This window comes from Urocitellus parryii, chromosome 1, assembly GCF_045843805.1.
Source record: "Urocitellus parryii isolate mUroPar1 chromosome 1, mUroPar1.hap1, whole genome shotgun sequence".
Classification (NCBI taxonomy): domain Eukaryota; kingdom Metazoa; phylum Chordata; class Mammalia; order Rodentia; family Sciuridae; genus Urocitellus; species Urocitellus parryii.
In genome coordinates, this window is record NC_135531.1 from 38,148,231 (window position 1) to 38,171,544 (window position 23,314).

The 23,314-nt window shown below is 32.4% G+C and overlaps 1 protein-coding gene across 1 annotated transcript in view; it reads right to left on the reverse strand.

Moving 5' to 3' along the window:
* Nucleotides 1-23,314, reverse strand: part of Hcn1 (hyperpolarization activated cyclic nucleotide gated potassium channel 1) — a 367,811-nt gene that overhangs the window by 102,061 nt on the left and 242,436 nt on the right. The window contains exon 4 of the mRNA XM_026385948.2: nt 11,462-11,680. Within this exon, the coding sequence (XP_026241733.1) occupies nt 11,462-11,680 (219 nt within the window). The remainder of the gene's footprint in view (nt 1-11,461; nt 11,681-23,314) is intronic.

The window sequence follows — 23,314 nt, forward strand, 5'->3', positions numbered from 1 at the left end:
GTTCAGGAGTAGAGTTATTCAGAAAAGCAAAACATGCAAGATGTTTCTGTAAACAACTTAAAAGGATTCCGTGCTCCAATGATCAACACACCACTTAAATGAAGTAAAAGAAATTAGATATTAAAATTTGATTCAGTCTTTTTATGTTCTCATTGGAAGAAATCATTCAATCTATTTCATTTAATAGACACGATGAATCCTCTCTAAATGACAGCTAATAAAATTATTATACTAAAATTGAAGACCATTTTTATTGATATACTAATGAGATATTTTCATAGAGTTTTTCCCTCAATTGCTTAACTGACTTTCAAAAATTTTAGTTCATTAATTTTTAATAATAATAAGGTAGAAGGATAACAAAAATCTTTTTAAATGAATATAATTTTCTAAGGTAATTTTACTTGCCAAAGCTTAAGCAATGAATGTGAGATCTAGTCCTTTATCTTATATTATCACCTGAATATACGTATGTACCCATTAAGTAGTATATTGCTCTAGTTAAAAAAAACTTGAAAATATTTTGTATCAAAGTGATTTAAATGGCTTCATTTGGGTGTCAACAGTTTTAAGGGTTTTTAAAATTCAGATTTTTAATCTCTTTAGTTCAACATAAACGATTTCTTATTTCATATATTTTTCAAACAAAAAAAATTCTGACTCTACCAAGTAATTATCATATTAATTATGACGAATGGGCACATTGTTATTTTGTTTTACAAAATAATTTATTATTTGTAAATGGGAGAGAAAATCTGTTAGTGATTCGGATTCAGAAAATTCATGGTAAATAAAGAGCTTCATACATATATTTTCTTTAAATCATGAACTTTTTAGTAACAGTGATATCGTTGTTAATAAAGAAAATACATTCCACTAATGTTTTACTTAAAGGTACTCCATTACTCCTGGTAGATAATGCATTCTAGATAACAAATTCCAGGCTTAATAAAAGAAGGATGGATAGAAGACATAAGTTCTTGTCTACATTTTATTCTGCCACTACCTCTCCTTCCGTTTATTTTCCCATTCCTTATCTTCAATTATCTTCTTACAGAGTCAGGCCGTTTAATTCAGAGACTCAATGGTTCTCCATTTGTCATCAAACACAATACAAATTATTTTGGATTTTATATGTACTAGGATTTTTCAAATACGCCATGCCCATTCAAAGTGCATGAATTACCTAGGGAATCCCAAGCATTTTCCTACCTACCTCGCCCTTTTTGTTTTTTATCTCTCTGGCTGAAATCACTATTTTTCCACCTAGATCTTTTCTCTGCTTCTTCCCTCTAGTTATAGATTTTAGTTGGTCATGGAGCTGTTCACTTAGATTAAATTTCTCAGCCTCCTTGAGTAGAAATATGTCTAAATTTCCATCATTGGAGTGTGAGTAGATTGTTGTGTAGGTTTCTCTTAATTCACATCTATAGCACAGCTTCAAACATTCAGAAAAGAAAAAGTCCCTAAGGGATTGGGACACCAGGGGCAGCAGTATTTGAGATCTTGTTGAAAATGCAAATTCTCAGGCCCCACCTCAGATTTTTAATCTATTCCCAGATTTTGGGAATAGATCTCACAAATCTGTTTACCCAAGCTCTTCAGATAATTATGATGTACACTACAATTTTGAAGGCACTGTTCCAAAGGCTAGTGGGGGAACAACTTGGAAGAGACTGTATCTATAAATGGCCATCTGTAGCAGAGGAACCCCATTGACCTGACTTCTCTCATTGCCCAAATTTTATTTATAAAACTACATAGATCCTTAAGTCATTAAAGAGTTGTGTCTCCTTCTTATAGATGCTGGTGATTTCCCATAAGTATTATTTATCCTTCTGGGATGGTATGTTTAATATTTTCACCTGTTAAGATTGAAATCTTTGTTGGATTTCTGCAAGTTAACACTGGATGACTTGCATAACGCCAGGGAATCTTCAGCAATTTTTGCTTTCTTTTAATCTATTTATATACATGGTTGACTGATATTCGTTAAAATTTTATATATTTTACTTTATTTTATTTATTGTAGTATAGATTAAACCCAGGAGTGTTTAATCACTGAACCATATCCCCACCCATTTTTATATTTTTATATTGAGACAGGGCCTCTCTAATTTGTTTAGGACCTTGCTAAATTTTTGCCAAGGCTGGCTTTGAACCTGTGATCCTCCTGCCTCAGCCTCTGGAGCCACTGGGATTATAGGCGGGGGCACCTCCATACCCAGCTTTCATTTAAATTTTGAAAACACAAATATTTTAACCACTGTTGCATTTCAAATTTTTACCCAATCTTTCATTTTTCTGGCTAAAATACAACATGGTGAACTCAGGTTACACAGTCCCTCCTAATCTGATTCTTGTAAGTCTCTCCTGCCTCATTTTGCCTTTGTACTTCAGTCATACTTTACTTCTGCCTGTTTTTGAATTGTAGAAAGCTTCTTCATACCTCCATGTGCTTTGCCTATTTGGCTCACTTCAATATCTTCCTTCTAATCATCCTCTAGACCTGTTCTAAAACATTTTTTCCACCCCATTGCATCTCATATGAATTAAATCAAAGTTTTAAAATCTCTTCTCATATTTTTCCTTTCACTTAATTTCACTTGGAAAATTTTTCTAATAGTGTCATGCTTTCTGTGAATCATGTTATTGGGTGTTCTTAACCTCCCTTCCCATGCATAATGCCATAAGAAACTTGATGAGAGTTTTTGCTCACCGTAAGAAACTATTACAAGACATCATATATAGCGAGCATTAAATAAATGTGTTTTAATAGGTAAAAAAAAAATCTGATACTCAACTCACTTGATACATTTTTTTGAAGATTATTTGGATCCTACTCATAAAATAGTTCTGTATCCAGTTATTTATTAGAGTTGTCTCTATCTACTTACAATGCTGACTTTCCTGCACAATACATTTGTGTTCTATCACTTCCTGTTTATGATGTAATTTTTTTCTATTGTACAAGTTCAGCATTCCAGCACTTAAAATTATTCTTAGGTGATACATTGCAGAGGTTTCTTTCACACTCTCCCCAGAAAGGTAGTTTTTGCTTTATTCAAATTAAATAATTCAGTTTTCCCAAATATTCCCACCTTTGCATACTTTATTCCTGTCTACAAGGAATCCTCTCAAAATTAGGGCTTCTTTCTGGGGCAGTTCTCCCATGGTGATTACCTCTGCCTGCTGATTTCCTCAGCATAATTCAAAACCCATTTCCAGTGGATCCCAGTGATCTGCCCAACCAAATACAAGTCAGATGCAGGATGAGAGGGTGAGTCTTTTACACTGGGGACTCTTATAATGTTAGTGGTTCCCCAGTGACCAGCATCTGTCCTGTGAAAGTGCTTCACAGTGTATTTACAATTTATGGTACATGAGGAACATACACCAAAAACAAACACTTTAAAGAAAAAAAATTAGGGTGTGAGTTCAAATGAACATTCGAAATTTCTAAAAACATAAATCTATAGATCAATCAATAAAAGAAAACAAAATGGAACTCTACAGCCATTATTAAAAAGCTATAATGTGCTATAAACCGCAAAGAACAAAAGAAGGCTTAGTGAGGACAAATCTTTAGCACTTTTCATGGTTCTGAAACCATGGATACATACAATACACAGGTGGGAGGGTTCAACATGGAACATAGAGTATTAGTATAGAAGCTTTCACTAAGGAAAAGCGGACACAATATCCCCCAGTGAGTTATTTCAAAATATAAAAGTCAGAAATCAGTGGTATAGGTGATTTGCAGTGGGCAAAATTCTTTTTCTTTTTAGTGTAATTAACAGGCTTGCTTTCCCCCTTAACTTGTTCAAATCTTTAAAACAGCACTTAGAGTGGATGCATTTTCCCAAATGAGTATCTGTAATATCACTGCTCTACCAGAAGCCTGGTTTGTAGCAGTTCAAGTGATTACATGCAGCTAACCCAAGGTTATCACACTGCAGTTTTTTTTTTTTTTTTTTTTTCTGAGAGAATTTCACAGAGATTTCCAGCTCTAGGACCTTCCTGAGACTATTTGGCAGTTCTAAGAATTTAACATACAGTTCATTAATTTAAGGCCAAAAAAAGCAAGTATATGGTGTGACCTCACGGAAAATTTCCAAACTAATTAGGGAACCATGTGGAATCCTGCTTATGGCAGTTTCATTTGTAAAGGGAGAAAAAAAAACATTATGAGGAATTATGAAGGAAACTAAGTGAAATTGTTTTGTTGAAACCACCTGATTTCAAAGCTGTCTCTTCCCATTATGAATGATCTCAATGACAATTAGGGTATGAAAACATTATTTATTTAAGCTCTGGGTTGATAAGATTTTCTGAGGTCATGATCATTATAATTTCAGAGACTTCCATTCTTCTGAAAACAAATACTATATATCTTACAAAATCTTTAAACCAAATTAGCAGCCCAGCTGATTAATTTCCTGATATAAGTCAAAAGAGTTTTATAAAAGAGGATGTAACATATATTTTTCTGTTTTGATTAAATAACACTATAATGATCATAGGCATTATTCTAAACTGTTGCTCTTTGCTCAACCGTGAATTGAGTCATGTGAATATTTTTTGTTTCTGTTTTTGTTTTTTATCAAACACTTAGAACTAATAATAGCAGCAACAAATTCTTCATCTTCCTGAAACAAGGGCTTCTGATTTGTCCTAAAGCAGAAAAACGCACCTGATCAACCAGCAACTAAGAAATTGCTTCAACCCTCATGAAAGGCACTTTGATAATGTGCCTTTTACTTCCAGGAGTAAGTAATCTATCTCAGAGTTCTAGAAGGAAAGGCAGAATGAAATATTCATTTCTAAAATATGATGTGTGTTCAAGCAAAATACAAATAAACAAATAGCAGGGGCACTGGAGTGTATGACTGTAGTCTCAGCTACTTTCCAGGTGAAGGCAGAAGGATCACTGGAGCCAAGGAATTAGAGATGAGCCTGAGCAACATGGTTTTATTTTGAGACCCAGGCAAATAGCCAAATAGATAAACAAATAATCAAGTACTTGCTGTTAACACCTGAGGCAGGATGTTTGCCTACATGTAAACAACCAATGCTTCTATGGAGAGTCAAGTGACATCATTAAGAAAACTTCAAATCATGAATCCTGCTCCTACTTATTGGTATAATAACACCTGTGAACATCCGTATTTCTCACTCCCTCTCTAGTGCTTTTGCACCCTCAGGTGTTTCTATGTGTGTGCGGCTGAAACAACAGCAGAGGCATAGGTCTTCCTATCCTGATGTTTGTATTTCTTTAGAAAGAGAGTGTACACAATGCACTGATAAGTATATGCTGAGAAGATCAGGGGAGACTGTAAAGCCTTCCAAATAGAGAGAAGAATTTATTATATAGACAGTGAAAGACTTAAAAGCATGTGAGGAGGTAGTGTGAAAGGTGTGGCAGTGGCAGGAGTCTCTTGGGTTTTTGAGAGAACTGTGTTTAGCTGCCTGGAAAAGAGATTTGGTTGAGAGATCCTTTAGAGTTTAAAAGCTGGTTTCCCAGTACTCCTTTACTCAAATTCTTCTTGAAGGGCATACTACCAAGAACCATAATTACTTTATTTTAAATGAACTGAAATCTGCTCACATTCTGCAAATGAGATGTGAATAGCTTGAAAATGAGAGCAGGTTTTATCTCTGGGGTATCACTAACTTATACAAACTTGAAAGACTAGAGTGATTTAAAAAGGAAAAAAAAAAGTTCCATGGAATAAGAAATGTATGCAATAGTCCTGACTGTAGATCTTCATTTACAGGACAGAATAAGGACCTATAAATCTTTAACTAAAATCATTCATATTTGTCATTCAGGCTTTTCTGATATTTTCAGCTTTATTACATGAAATTCTACAATTCAACCATGTTTTACACATGATTACATACCCATTGGTTTCTTGGTTGAGAGACTGCTTTAACAAAGGTATCTTTAAATTCAAAAGGCGTTTAATGGGCATCATAGAAACTTTTTTCAAGATGAACAAAATGGAATCACTTTTGGTTTTTTTTTTTGAGGTTTTTAGGATTTTAATTTTGGTAAACTGACACATAGTAATTCATGTAGAAGACTGGCTCTACCATTAAAAAAACAGATTCTATTTAAACAACTTACTCTCTACCTACCTTGCACTTATCTACTCCCCAGTTTCAGTAAGTTAATGAGTGTATTAAGATATTTGGAATTGATAATTTCTGCAAATAAAGTGATTCTTTGGTCATATTGAAATTCCATATTAAAAACCTTCCATATGCATCAGTATAACAAAGTAAGTTGAAAATCTTTCTCTAAATTCATAATGTGTATGTGCTAAAATCCTTGCTCTTTATAGAGGAAAACATGCACACATAAATTCTTGGTCCTGTAATTATTTGATAGCAAAAACAAGAAGAAAAAATAATAGTAGGCATCACACGAAACAATTCAAATATATGAATTAAGATCTAGTAGTATAATGAAACAAGATGATCAAAAGAAGTCTCACTTCATGAAGGCAAGAAAAACTGCAGGTATACCTATAAAAGAGGGTAATAACTTAAAGTCAGTTAAAAAAGAAAGGAATGGTCATAGTGGAGAGTTTTTCAGATAGGTGTTTCTCAAAGCTAATTCCTTTGAAAATAAATAATTTAAAATACATGGAGGCTTGGCATAGAGAGCAGAAATAACTTGTTGAATATTTAGGGCACACAAATTTATGGCACACACATTTTAATAACATTGTGTCTACTAATATTTCTAAACCTATTTTTATCAGGGCACAGTTTTATATATGTACAATACTTATTATCATGACCTGTCGTACTGGCTTTGACAGAAGGTAAGGACATAAAGGATTTATTAGTTGGGACAGATTGCCTCAGGTTCATTGAGCAACTAATTTGAGACACAATATGGGTCATGGAAAAACCTTCCTCACACATAGTTTTACAATTGTAAAGGGTGACCCAAGATTCCTCGAGGCTTTAACTTCATTAGCACTATGTAAAGATCTAAAGGTAGAGTGAGAAGTTTCCTGATTGGACTAGTGCTCAGATTTTTTCAGAGAAAACAGTTGCTCTGCTCTGAATCCCTTCCCAAATTCTGCAATAAGTTTGTAAGAAGGCTACTTTCTCATATGGGTGTAGAGAACACCTCAACAAAACCACTGGGAATCTCAAATAGATTCACATTTGGCAGACACAAGTCTGGGGTCTGGAATTGCATCTGAGAACACGTTAACAGTCTGCAGACACAGTTGTCTGACTCTCACCAAGGAAGGCTGGATGGAGGCTTCTCCTTGGTTTCATGGAGGAGGCAGGGAGCCTGAGAGATGGCCTAAGGGAAGGGTGCATGGATGCATTTGTGCTTCCTTGTGGACCAGATCTGAACCATAGAGGAGGACCAGCATTGCCTCCTGGGTTCTATCTGAAAGATCCTCATGGAAGGGTAAGAAACTCCTAGCAGACAAAGACTGGAGATGAACTGTGAGAATTTTCCAGTTCTCATCCAGGAAATGCAGGAAAACATAACAGATCTCACTTAAAGAGTTCAAAGGATCTCAGAAGGGAAATGTTAGCACTAATCATCTGCAGACCCACACAGAGACTCTAGCTTATCACATATACCAGACACATTAAAACTGACTCTTTCCTTCCCTTCTGTTTTCTACCTTGGTGAGAAGAGAAACAACAGCTCCTCGTGGGCTTATGATAGAGAAAGAAAGAGGACATGAACAAAGCCTCCTTAGTTACTCCTGGCTTCTGGCCCCCAAATACATGAATGGGGTTGGGGAGGATTTAATTTGCCCAGAAAAAAAATCTCATTAAGTCAAATTAAAGGAAATATTGAAGAGAAAATTGCACTTTCTTTAGAATATGAAGTTGAGCTTTTTCTTTAGACCTGTTATAGAAACTATACAATTTCCTGGTAATGTAGAACAGAACATTGGGGGAGGCAAAATAATAATTTAGTAAAAACTCAAAGTAGCCAAATCACAAAAGAAGGTGCAAATCAATCATACATTCAACAGAGCCATCCTATAATACCAACCCTCTCACATTATAAACTCTCTAAATGAAAGGAAAAGAAAACGGAGCTGCCTGAAAATAGTAGAATACCAAACATGACAAGCCATGAAACCAGCAGCATAAATTATAATCAAATCAATGTTTGAGTTGTAATATATATGTATGTTTGCACACATATAAATGTATATATAAAAATATATACATATATGTATCTCTTTATATATCTATGTCTCTCTCTCTATATATATATACATATATATATATTAAAGTCATATATATATAATTTAAAAAGCAACTGAAATGGAAAAGGCAAAAGTGTAAGAGAAACTAGAGTGAATTCTGGAGCAAAATTGACTGGATTGAATACCAATGTACTCTGAATGGCAAGTAAAAAATATTTGAAGGAAGAACATGTAACATATATTAGCTAAAGTTTACTTCCTTTACATAAAAATATGTTATTATCAGGTTTATGAAAGTGAAAATATTGTCAACATGAATTTTAAAGTCTTTTGTGGCAGATTCTGAAATACCTAAAGACACATACAATGAGAACTATTTAAACAATTCTTCAAAAGTTTAAATGTAGAATTATTTTTAAAGCTCAGTAATTCTACTTTTAGATATACACCAAAAGTGAAACACGTACTCAAATAAATACTTCCACAGAATTGTCAGTAGTGGCAATTCTCTATCCATAATAGAGAAAGTTCCAAATATTCCCAATGTCCATCAACTATTGAATGAATATACATGATTATTATATCCATACAATTGAGTATAAAGCTTCCATAGAAAGGAATGAAACATGAATACATTTTACAAGGTAGAGAAAACACTAGAGAGGTTACATAGTGTAAGATTACATTTTTAAGACATTCAGAACCAGAAACATAGAGACAAAAAGCTGATAAGTGTTTGCCTGTGGCTGGGGAGAGGAGGCCATGGGGACTGACTATTTAATGTGCTCCTCTTGGGGTGTTGAATATGAGGTGGAACTAGATAGACATGCAGGTTGTACCAGACTGTGAATGGACCAAATGTCACCATGTTGTACACTTCAAACAGTTAATGATGAAATTTTTTGAGAATTTTGCTTAAATTAAAAAATAATAACTTAGCAAAGACTCAAAGTGGCCAAATCACAGAAGGTTCAAATCAATCATACATTAAGCAGAGTCATCCTATAAGATTAATCAAAAAATAGACATATAAGATAATAAAAATACAATTTAAATATTAACAGAAAGTACTGAAGAACTTTGTTGTCTAGTATAATTCTGACTAGAAAATGAGTACAATATTCTATAGCTGAACTTGTTGAGGGATATTTGGACACAAATATATTTACAAATATTTTCTTTGAGCCAGCTGCTCCTGATTAAATTAGTCTGAATGTCAGAAATAAAAAAAAAAAAAAACAGTGTTAACAAGTATCCTCCCTTTTACCAAACACAGGTAAGATCCATAATTTGATGACTTGAAATACAGCAAAGATCACAACATCTTTGTATATAAATGTCTACATTATTAAAGAATTAGGATTCCTAGGTTATATGTGATTTACATGAGCCTAAAATCATACAAATAATGGCAACATATTTAATGTGCAAAATAGTGCTAAGCAACAGAGTTCTGGAAAATTAAGATTTGTTTGTTTTTAAGAAAACATGAAGCAATGATGCAAACAAACTAGATGGGAAAGGAGGACTTTAATTTAAAGCAACTGAAATGGAAAGGCAGCAGTGTAAGAGAAACATCAGATATACCATATTGTAGCCTTACCTTAAATCACTATAAATTACCCCAAGCTCATTTGAATATATTACCTTAGTTCAAATTTACCATTGTATAAAGTCTTGTCCCATACTATGCTCTTTGTTCTATACAGTTTAACTGGAGTCTTTATTTAAAAATGAACCTAAAAACAATTTTGGTGGTTAATCTTTTCATTGCCTCAGTAATGAAGAACCAACTTCTTCACTGTAATAGATGGTGGCAGTGTAATTACATTCAGGGGAAATAAAATATCTAGGTTTCCTTTCTCCTGTTGTGTGATTATAGTATCAAGCACTTCTGTAAATAAAACAGCAACTGAAATGCTGTTTTGAAAATTAAGCTATTATCATTCACTAAAAGTATTCTAGAGCAATTTTAGCCATCACTTTCAGAAATGACTTTTGGCAGCTCAAATGCCTCATACACTATCATGTGCAATGGAGTTCCTGTGTTTTATGTTCTTCCTTCAAGTGTAAAATATTCTCATTTTCTTGTCAGAAAGTTACTAATATTTGGTTAAAGGTATTAGTAGTGTTCTGCTAACCAATGTTTAGTCCCAGCCAAAGTAATTAAGCATATTAAAAATGCAATGACTAAATCATTGCATAAAATTAATTTTTTTCTCCCTTTTGAGAAAAGTTTAGAGCAACAATCATTTTAATTAACACACTGTGCATAAGAATGCACAACAGCAGCTGTTTACATGCATTTTTAAAACTGAAGGGTGTGGTGAATTATCTAGCTAAAGGGCAACATATGTTCAGCTGAGTGTATGAATTGTAACATTAATTATGGTTAGAGCATGGAGAGAAATACAAAGGGGCATGCGCAATGACTGCCTGTCCCCATTTAGTCAGCATTTTTCTAACCTATACTACAGAAAGGTATACAGTATAATATTGTCCATATATATATATATATATATATAGAGAGAGAGAGAGAGACATGTATATATATATATATATATATATATATATATATATCTTTTCAAAATTTTTTATATATTATAGTTATACATAATATTGGGGATTTTGTTGAAATAACCATACATGCATGGAATATAATTAGCTCCCTTTCAATCCCCAGTGTTTTCTCTTTCCTCCCCTCCTCCCTCCCCTTGTTCCTTTTCCTCGACTCCACTGGTCTTCCTTCTATTTATTTATTTAAAAAAAAATTTTCATGGTACTTTATACATTCACATAATGCTGGAATTCACTGTGTTATATTCATATGTACATATATACATAGCAAAATTTGGTCAATTTCATTCTGTAGTTCCTCCCTTTACCTGTCCTGCCTCCTTACCCTTCTATTTCCTTCCTCTATTCCCTGGACATCCCTTCATATAAAATTTTTAAACTATGATAGAACATGAAGCATGATAAGACTATATATCAGCTTCATGCATTTTGAAACATGTTTTTCTGTGGATTCAAAATAAGATTTTTAAAAATTTATTATTCAAGATAGAAACTAAAAATAAATGAAAGCTGTGGGATTGTCTTGAAGAATCCTCAAAATATCAAAACATTGTGCTTTCTTACTTTAACCATTTTAGCTCATTATATTTTTGATAGCCAGAAATAGATTTGTTAGTGTGAACACAATTAATTCAACTTACTAACTAGTTGATGAAGATATAAGAGATAAAACAAAATACCTTCTCTTGATACTGCCTCCTTGAAGAATCCAAAGACTGGATTAATGCCGTGGCATGACCAACAAACATGGCGTAGCAGGTGGCCCCTACAATCATGCTCAGCATGGTGATCCAGAGGTCCGACATGCTGACTGGGGCTTGGGCTCCATACCCAATGCATAGCATGTGGCTCATAGCTTTGAAGAGTGCATATGAATACTGCTTTCCCCAAGAATCATTCTGGAACATGCGGAAAAAAAGGAGACAGAAGAAGCCATTAGAATAGTAGAAGGAAAAGTGAGTGGGACCTGTACACAGAGGAATTACACAAGAGCAAGTACAGGGGGAAATCTTTATAATCAAACATTTACAGAAACACTCCTCACTGCCAATCAAGTAACTTGATGTTTTTCAAATGTTGCTTAATACAATGAAACAGAATTAGTCCACTCTTAATACATGTACATCTAATCAGTTTTTAGTTTACTGTTTTTAAAACTAAAATTCTTTGGGGGATAATGATTTAAGTATCTCATAACAATACCAAGAATGATGATGGACTTGTTTTAATGTGTTGAGAAAACCTGATCATTCTTTAGTAATGTACTTGGAAGTTGAAAAATGCAGCAGGTGGGCATGAAGCATATAGGCCCAATTGTAGGAATTTTCATCAAAACTCTGCTTTTCATATTTTAAAAGTCTAAAGTGATATATGTGTGGTGTATTTAATCCTTTTATCTTTTTAAATAAAAAACAAACATTTTTGAAATGTAGTTCTTATAAATGGAAACTTCTTTGATGTTTGATCTCAAAGCAGTATATATAAGAATTCAAATGTTAAGTTGAAAATGAATGATCTTGTTGAATTTTTATGAAACAAAATAAAATTTAAAAGGTAAAAATCATCTTGGCAAACATCTTGCAGAGGGGAAGCTGATTCCCAAGATTAGTTATTAGTTGTATTTCTGATGTCTTAAAATTATCAAAGAATTTAACATTATCAAGAAAGATGGCAGCAACAACATTAATCAAAGTAGAGGGTCCTTCTGAGACTGAGGCCCTAGACAACTGGTCACACCCAGAAAGTCTTCCCTGCCTTTGTCAAATTAACTCTTAAGTCACCATAAAAAATTAAAGTTATTTTTAAAATATTTTGAAAAATATAGATGTTGGGCTGGGGTTGTGGCCCAGTGGCAGAGCACTTGCCTAGAATGTATGAAGCACTGGTTTCAATTCTCAGCACTGCATATAAATAAATAAAATAAAGATCCATTGACAACCAAAAAAATATATTTTTTAAAAAGGATATTTTGCCTCATTGTTTTGAATGAGGTTTTAAAAAACTCAAAATTATGGATTTTAAAAAATTAAATATGATAAGGTGTAAAAGTCCAAACTCATAAACTGTGGAACACTTGAGGCTAGCAGCAAATAAATTGCCCCATTAGTTGAAAGAGTTAAGGTTCTTAAAGTCACATTCATGGTGACTTTCTTACAAAATAAAGTCATGCTGTTATATTAAATTAACCCCACATACATACAAAAAAAACATAGAGTATACACATGAAAGTATAAAAAATTATTTTTAAGGCTAGAAATGTATCTGTTTATCTGTTATAAGATACTATCTAGATAGAACAATGAACCCATGCGGAGATTTTTATTTGGGAGAATGAATCCTAAAACGTTTTCATACATGAAAATACACAAGTATTCTCAAGAAAATACAAAAGGTTCCCAAAATTCGAAATGCTCCATGAATAAGAAATGGAGTATTCAACAAAGAAATGTATTCTATAAAAATCTCGAGTGTTCCTGTTATTTTAAATGACAGATTTAAATTCATGAAATTCAACTCAGACCAATATTCTAAAATTGAATTCATTACAAACCATATTACTAAATGAACAAAGGAATTACACCCTATAATAAAATATAAATGAAACTTGATTCATTTCTTAGTGACTAAAATCTTTTTTGTACTCCCACATTGCTCAAGCCTTCACTTGTAAACAGCAACTGCCATCCTCTACATGATGACCTTCTGTGCCTGCACCTACTCATAGATCAGGGCAAGGACCACATCTCACTGGTCACATTACATAATCTGGTGGAAGTATTCAACACTTTTGTTGTTGCTGAGTGAAAGGGAGAATAAATAGATTTTGACAAAGATGTTAAATCTAATGTAAGGTGACTTATTTCACACAAGGGGATAAAGAAGCCATATTGCTAGGACATCTTGACATCTTAGATGATACACAGATAAAATAGACATGGTTTAAAAGCCTAATGGGGGTCCAGTGGAAATGGAGCTTTAATTGTATTTTTATTATTTATTCCTTGATTTTCAGAAGAGGATGGTTGTGGAGGGATGTCAGAAAAATTTAAGTAAAATTTCCCAAAGTAATAATGGTATATAGTAGCCCGAAACTTTCACATAAGCAATTACAACTTTTTAAACTTTTCTCCTTATGTGTGAATATGCATATACAAGTGCATACTCAAGTGGGTCTAGTTATATGTATAGTACATGGGCAATTTTTTCATTATGTTTTAACCTTATCTTATGCTTTCATTCCACCTACAATTGCCCAAAAGTAAGACATGGATTTATCTGTAACATTCACAATGCTCATATAATCAAACACACACAGTCACACACACACATACATGCATATACGTAGACACATTTAAACACATATTGGTTTATTCTACAAAAATGGATAGTATTTTTTGAATGAATCCTAAATACGTGAAAATACACAAGTGTTCTCAAGAAAATAAGCAAGCTTCCCAAAATTTGAAATGCTCCATGAACAAGAAATGGAGTATTCAATGAAGAAAGAAATATATTCTACAAAATCTTAAAATATAATATATAATATGATCATAACTATATATTAGAAATTGGGGGAAATAATATTTGCATATTGCTTTGATTACAAAAAATCCTTCAAATTAATCTGCTATTCATACAAGTGTGAATAGTTTGCTTCTGATCATACCATAACTAACTTTCCAATGATGTCCAGTTTTGCTATTTTAAACTATAATAAAAAGTATCCATATCTTCAGTTTTATTTAAAAAAAAAATCAGATTTTTGAGAAATGTGTTTGTTGGTTTAAAGAGAAAAGTTTTCCATTTAATTTTATAATATATTTGCCAAACTGATTAGAAAGGCTAAAACTTTTCTAAAATCAGTTTGTGAAAATAAAGTGTAAACCCTCCTACAGTAAAAACTAGTCATTCTTTGTTATTTTATTTTCATTTCCCTGACTAGATAATCTGAAAAGTTATTCATATAATTTCTAGCTAGATTTTCTCTTCTATAATGAAATTCTTATTTTTCTTCATTGAATTATAGTTCTTTGAAGATCTAATATCAACCCTTTAGATCACAAGTGACATAAATGCTTATTCTTAATTTATCATTTGCCTGCTAAATCTTTTGCTATCATTTACAAAGCAGACATTTTGATTACTTAATGTTGGAAAAGTAAGTCTGTAATTTCCTCAAGCACTGCTGGGTTTCTATACTGGTTAAAATGATCTCCCTAATCTGAGATCATTCATGTGCCTTAATTTTTGAGATTGTTTATTTTTACATTTATTTTTTCTTATATATGGAAAAAGAACATATTTTCTTTCATTATAAAAGAATTATCCCTTGTGCTGATGCACAACCTTTAATGAACTTCTCATTATCATAGACATAAAAAGTATCTCCTTATAGAAAACGATATAGGCAAAATATTTCAACACACAGATATGGGTAAGGATTTTTTGGACAAGACCTCAAGAGTATATATAAACAAAACCAAAAAGTTTTAAATGAGATTACATCAAACTAAAAAGCATCTGCACAGCAAAAGAAAAAATAGAGAAAGGGAGAAAAAGAGAAATATTTGCAAAATATGTATCTAACAAGTGGTTGATATCCAAAATATATAAGGAAGACTACATACTTGATAGCATAAATAAATAAATATCCATGTTAAAAACTGGGGAAAAATTTTAAATACACATTTCTCAAAAAAAGACATAAAAGTGGTTGGCAGGAGCCTGAATAAATGCTCAATATAATTTACCATCAGGGAAATTTAAATAAAAATCACAATAAGGTATCACTTTTCTTCATTAAGAAAGGCTATTATCAAAAAAGACTGAAAGATTGTAATCTTTAATCCTGGAAAAAATGTGAACAGAAGGAAACACTTGCACACTATTGGTGGAAAGGTAAATTAGTAAATTCATTATGAGAAACAGCAAGTTTCCTCGAAATATTAAAATAGAACTGACATATGATCTATCAATCTCACTACTGACTGTGTATCTAAAGGAAATGAAATAAGTATGTCTGATAGTCATCTGTATTCCTGTGTTCATGATTCACAGTAGTCAAGAAATGAAAAGAACCCAAGTGTCCTTAACTAATGAATGGATAAAGAAAATGTTGAACCTATACATAACTGGATACTATTCATCCATAAAAAAAAAGTCTGAGTCCTTCTCGTTTGTGACAATTGTTGGAACTGGGGATTAGTACATTAAGTGAAATAAACCAGACACAGAAAGTCAAGTGCAGCATGATCTCACTCCTATGTGGAACCTGAAAAACATTGATCTCATAGAAGTTGAATGTGAGACTGAGGAGATTGGGGAGGTGGCAGAGGTTGATCAATGAGTACTAAGTTAGAGTTAGGTAGGAGTAAGAGGTCCTGGTGTTCCATGGCACAGTAGGGTGACCGTAGATAATAATAATGTACTCTATAATTCAAAGAGAAGATTTTGAAATCTTTCACCACGAATGATAAAGTATTGAGGAATAAATATTTTAACCCAATTTAAACATTGCACAAAATATACATGTGCCAAAACATGAAATGGTGCCAGCCTTAATATATATAATTATTATGATTTTATGTAATAGTTAAAAAGTAAATTTAAAAATCCTTTATTCTCTAGTGTCTCTGTATACATTGGTACTTATTTCTGAATTAAATATGTATGCTTCAGTGATCTATTTGACTATGTCTGTGCTAATAACATTTTGCTTTTAATTAGTGGCATTATCATTTATTTTAAAATCATGTAAAACAAGGAGCCCTTTTCAATTCTAACCCCTTCCAATTCTTCACATAGTGCAGTGAAACTTGAACAAGAGACCCTATAGTAAAGCAGATAAAAGTCAGATACAATCTGCTGGATATGGTTCAACTTCCAGTGTCTTAAAACTAAAGAAAAGAAAAATATGCAATAATTTAATGTGTTGTATATATGTATAAAAATACATTCACACATATACATGCACACACATTAGTGAGTACAACTGTGTCATTTATATCACATATATATATACACACACCTTATATTTAAAAATTTTTTTAGTTGTAAATGGACACAATACCTTCATTTATTATTTATTTATTTATATTTATGTGATGGTGAGGATGGAACGCAGTGCCTCACATGTGCTAGGCAAATGCTCTACTACTAAGCTATAACCCCAGTAGAAGATTGTAAAGCAGCCTATCAAATAATATGTTTTGTTGGATTTCATGACCTGTTGAACTTAATATAAAACATTAGCAATGTATTTTTAAGTATATTAGGAGGTAGTGAGTTATTTCTCTTCAATTCACATGATAGAAGTTTCTTAGTTCTTCAATTCATATTTGATTTTTTGAGAAAAATATCTCAAATTATTGAAATGCCATGATTCTTAGGAATAGTACCTCTTTCAAAACTCAGTTATATATTCATATATACATTTCAGTTGGAGAAATTTACTTATGTTTCTCATATTTAGTGCTATGATATGCATACAAGCATTTGCCATCCATCCTTGGTATTATAGGAACATTGAAATGACTTTAAACAGTAATATGTAGTTATTGCACTACTAGATTATTATTTCCATAAAGATTGATTTCTAATTATTTTAAGAGTTTGTTCTTCTCTTTTCCTGGGTCAATTAACCCTCAAGATCTAAGTGTACTTTTTCTGGCTTTAATAATGATGATAAAATGCAACATTCACAACAACTAGAATTATAAATTAAAATTTAATGATGCATAATGTCATGCATATTTTTTTCTCATACTTACTTTAATGTTGTACATTATCTTAAAATAAAAACTAAGCAAACACACACATATCTCTCTCTCACACACACACACACACACACATATATATATATATATATATATATTTTTTTTTTTTTTTTTTTGGTACTAGGGATTGAAGTGGAGGGTGGGAGATGGTACTTATCCAGTAAGCCACATCTGCAGCTCATTTCTTTTTTCTTTTTATTTTGAGACAGGATCTCACTAAGTTGCTCAGAATGTAAGTTGCTGAGGGTGGCTTTGAACTTGCAAATCTCCTGCCTCAGCTTCCTGAGCCTCTGGGATTATAAGTATGTACCACTGTTCTGAGCCATTATTTTTAAACATGTCTTGTCCATTAACCCAAACTTTTTATATTAAGACCATTAGTACTACTTATAAAATGGTCCTCAAATCAGGCATTATTTCAGCATTTTAAGTGTGATTTTTCATTTATAAAAAGCTTTCTAAGAAAATAAAAATATTTTCATGGGGCCTCTCTTTGTATAACAAATATATGCAAATATAAGCAATTATATTTAAATGTATTTATACATATAAATATCACTAAATATCATATATATATATATATATATACACACACACACATACATACACATAGTATATGTATACAAAAAGATACAGCAGAAGAAATAAGCATATTTCTACACAGGCATTATTATATCATGTCCTTGCTATCCTGAACAGTCTGGAAACCTAACCCAATATTGTTATTACATGTTGGTAATGCAAAGTTTAGAAAAATTAAGAGATTCCCTTAAGGTCATATATTTGTAGGTACCAAAGCTGGAATTCAATCACAAGTTCATCTTATCCACATAATAAACTTTCTCTGTTCCAATCATCATAGCCATTTATTTCATAACCATTTATATGAATAAAAGTCAAGATAACTGTAATGCAGAATTTTGAAACCTTTTCATAATATGACCATATCACAGAAATTCCTCAAATTATGTTTTATGTCAACAAATCAAAGCAAACTACTGCTATTTCTTAAGAAAATTTAGAGAAAAGTTATCTAAGGTTTTCATCATAGTACTCTTAGAGAAAATCCCAGCATAAGTTTGAATCCAATCAAGACAGTTTGGCCATACACTTGTCCTTCATTCTTACATTTCAATGTTGGTCAAGAATCCTCACTGGGTTTTCTTCCTTTCCACCTGTCTCCAAAGCCTGGAATGGAGCATACTACCAGTTACCTAATACAAAAATTTCTTTGGAAGGATCCTTGCTGAGGATCTATACTCCTAAATATGGAAAGTACCAGTAGCAAAAGAAGGCAGGTTCAATATGAAACATTAATTGATTCTGTGTGCTTTCATTCAACATCTGGATCAAGGAAAATGAGCAAGGATATCATATTTCCTTTGTGTTGTTATTTAATATGCACCTTTCATTAATTTTATGGGGTAGAGCCAAGAAGGTTTATACTGATGATCCTCAAATTAGTGGATCATCTCTTTCAATGGTATTCTAAAACAATGACCTTTCATTGTTTTCCTGAATTTGCTACTTGTCTGAGGCTCTCGCCAGCAGAGATGAGAAACAGAAGTGCATCACTTTCAAAAAAATGATCCAATAATCATTTTTGTAGGGTAGACTGATAATGGATTCTGAGAAAGTTTAAATTGTAAAGGATCTGGGAAAATTTTTACTCTACCTTTTTCATTGTTTTACTCTGCTGATTTGAGGTTTGCATATACTGGTTGTGTCACTATGTTTGTATAAATGTCAAAATATAATCTACTGTCAATGTATAACTAAAGAGAACAAATTAAAAAATAATAATAACATCATTCAAAAAAAATCTATGGAAACCAAAGTGAAATTACAGTGAACACGAAGAACCATAATTCTTTTTCTAGGTTCAAATTTCTGTTCTTAACAAGCAGAAGCCCCTGATTCATAAAAGAAACAGAAAAGTTAAGAATGTTTTTTTTTCATCTAAGTATGATCCTTTGATGTTTATTATTTGTTATTAGATCAAAATTGTTAAGTATGCACTTTTGTCTTTTACATGGTAACATATGTTATTAATAAGTCATTAGATTTTCTGTCTAAATAATTTAATGGGTAAGTCAATTTATATGAAAGATGGTAAAATGTTGAAAAAATTTTAGCTTTTTATGAGGCTTAAGTTAGAGATAATCTAAAACTCTGTAAGTAACAGGACTCATAAATAATAAGCTTTCTGTTTTCTACCAAAAATAGTTCTGTATATTAAGCAATAAATTTATTAATGGTGCATGTGCATGTGTGTGTTTGAATTTAGCAAATATATTCATAGTGCTTTCTGCTACCAGGTAAAATTTTAACCTTTTTATAAATGTACAAATCAAGAAAATGCTATTAACTTCTGATGTTCAGAAACAGGCATAACTAAAATACAGAAATTTTAAGCCACAAGTAAAAATGAATGTATATGATTATAAGAAGCTTATTTAACTTTTTTTGCTGAGTTATAAAGAGCTTCTCTGTTATCACAAATAGCACTCTCTGACCTATTTCACATTCTGAAATTTTACCTTTGTCATGTCATAATTTTCCCTTAACTTTTAATCTATTCATGTCATTTTGATGGTTTAGTTCCAAGTTCTGTGACCTTTCATTGTTTTCCTGAATTTGCTACTTGTCTGGGGCTCTCACCAGCAGAGAGGAGAAACAGCAGTGCATCACTTTCAAAATATTGACCCAATAATCATTTTTATAGGGTAGACTGCTAATGGATTCACAGAAAGTTGGAATTATAAAGGATCTGGGAAAATTATTATTCTACCCTTTTCATGAGCAAACCAAATTTCAGAATTTCCTGATTAAAAGATGAAAATATACAAAATATAAAAATTTATGCAAATAAATAAAACTACATACACTTACATATATAAACATACCCAATTTTATTTTATTTAATATGTATGAAATGATGCATCTTAAAGTCATGGAAAATAACAAGTCATTTTTCCAAGATCTTACCTGGTTTGTCTATGAATTGAAAAACAAACTACATGCTTGCAGGTATTATTTCCATTATATTTGCATAATCATAATAATGGCCATAACACCATCAATGACAAGAACATTGAATATGCTTTATACAGATCTCTTGCACGAGAATCTTTTTAGATTTGGTGATTTTTCACAGTAACCTGTGGTTGCTAAAATGGCCTTCATTATCTTTGTATTGCAGATGATGATGAAGTTCAGTTTCAGTAACTTGTCTATGGCCTCATAGTAGTTAGCAATAGGTCTCCACTGGATTTCTGGCCTGATGATTGCAGAAATATAAAGCTATTTATTTATTTATACTGGGGATTGAACTCAGGGGCACATAATCACTGAGTCACATCCCCAAGTCTTTTTTGTATTTTTACTTAGAGGCAAACTCACTAAGTTCCTTATGGTCTTGCTAAGTTGCTGAGGCTGCTTTGAACACTCAATCCTCCTGCCTCAGTATACCAAGCCACTGGGAATACAGGCATGCATGCCATGATACCTGGTGACATGTGGCCTTTTAAGCTACATCTTAATAATTGCTATCTTGTTCTTGCTCATTATGGGTATTTAAGAAGAAAAGTCAATCATGGTCTCCATCCTGAAAGTGAAAGTGAAAGTCAAACTATTATTATAGTATGTCAGAGTAAAATAAAATGCTCACTGTGATCTGTCCTGTCCTACACTGTTGTCTAGTCATCCATTTTCTAGCACATATACTCCTGAGATCTCTAGTTAGTTAAATTATATATAAAACCATTCCCCTATGCAAAATTTATTACAATCACAGTTTGAAAAATGATCAGTTAAAATTATTGCATTACTTTAGAAAAATATATTAAAAGTCATCTATTTATAGGTAAGTACTAATTATACATATCAGCAACAATGCAATTTACTTAATTCTAAAGACATGACTGTAAATTGGCATACAAACAAAACCTTGAATTACAAGTAATGCTAGAACTTGGTGTATTGATCATGGAATCTAACAAGATAAGCCTAGGAAATCTTCTGCTGTGTAAGGCTCTGTAAAAAGGCAGAAAGTATTGAGCACTTACAGCTATTTTTAGAAACCTAACTCCAAACCTAAACCTCTAAACCTGTGATGCGTAGTCAATGTATTCCTAGTAGGTAAGGCTTCTATGTCAAATTTATTCCTCTGATAGAATATTCTGTTTTGATTTCTAAATCCTCATAAGCCTTATACAAATGTAAGTTGTATAATGTATTGACTCCTTGATCTCTTGTACAACTTCACAGAAAATTCAGATACTTAAAGTAGTACTTAAAAGAGGCAAAACACAACTTCTTAGATCAACAGAATCAATCCAAATACTCTTTTACTAATACTTAGAAAGGTTAAGTCTCTAGAATCTCAGTTGTCTCTGATAAATCAATCCTCCCTGCACATTTGAGTCTGTGTGTGTGCAGCATGTGTGAATGCATACATGAGAAAAAGGCAGAGACAGATTTCTTTTAAAGGCTCAGATGATCTTCTCTCAGCAATATCCTTGAATCTATATGGAAACTGATTTGGAAATTTGTAGGGAACAGAAGCACAGAAAAAAGATTATTTGAAACAAAATCTGTTTCATTGTCTTTCTCCTTTTTTTTTTTAAAAAAAACCTTCTGCCTTTTGTTCTACCAGCAGATATATAATATATAATTCCTATTTCTGATGAATTCCTTTTGATTCTCTTAAATCACAACAAAAATACATGGACAATTGTTAGTTTGATAGATACAGTTCCATGGTATTACAAACCAGAAAAAATAATGAGAGCAGGTACCCACTGAATGTTAGAGCATTTCATTTGAAATCATGCTAATGAGGATATTCTAACTATTTTCTTATGGCACAGAGAAGACAATTAAGGTAATTTTATTTTTTAAAAAAGAAACCTTTCGCTGCACTTCTGATGGTTAAAATAAATGAAAGGAAGCCAACTAATATTATACTCCACTTATGAGGCATCTGTTTTCAGGGATGGAGAAGAAATGGAAAAGATGATCAAATGGACACAAAAGTGGTGTATCCCTAAATCCTTCCACAAAATCTTATTTGCTTCCAGTTCTGATGTTACCTGATGCCAACATCTCCCACATGTTTACCACTTTGGCTAAGAGGCATTAAAATCAGTGTTTGATGAAGGGAACACACTACTTAATGTTAATTCCCATAGAAGAATGAACTGTAACATCTTAATCAGACAGAATGCCAAGTGTGCCACAAATACCAAAGATTAACCTTTGGAATGCATCCGTACAGGTCATAAATGTGTCTTGTTTTGACTTCCTCCTATGTGGAAGGAAGCGGCAGTATGGCTCACTGGCAAAGCTAGTGAGTGTCTTAATAATTAACAGCATGTATTTCTCAGTCAGCAGGGACTGCTCAGGAAAAGAAGTAAACATTCAAAACTTAATGATTTCTCCTGTGCATCATTTCTATGACTCATGTTAGATTTTTCCCAAGCTTGTTCTAAAATGATATATCTGTTCCAGTGATTCAATAATCTTCCATTTCCATGTTTCTTTAGGTATTATTGACACAGGTTAATAAATTTATTTGTGTGTGTTGGAGTGTGAAGGTGTATGCAGGTCCACCTCAGAATGGCCTAGAAGAGGAAAGGTATAGTGATATCCTTTGCATGCAACCAACCAACATTCTGATGCCAGTTCTGTCAATAGCAGAGGAAGAATCAGAAATAAACCTCAGGGAGACATATCCTCTCATACTGAAGAAGAGGG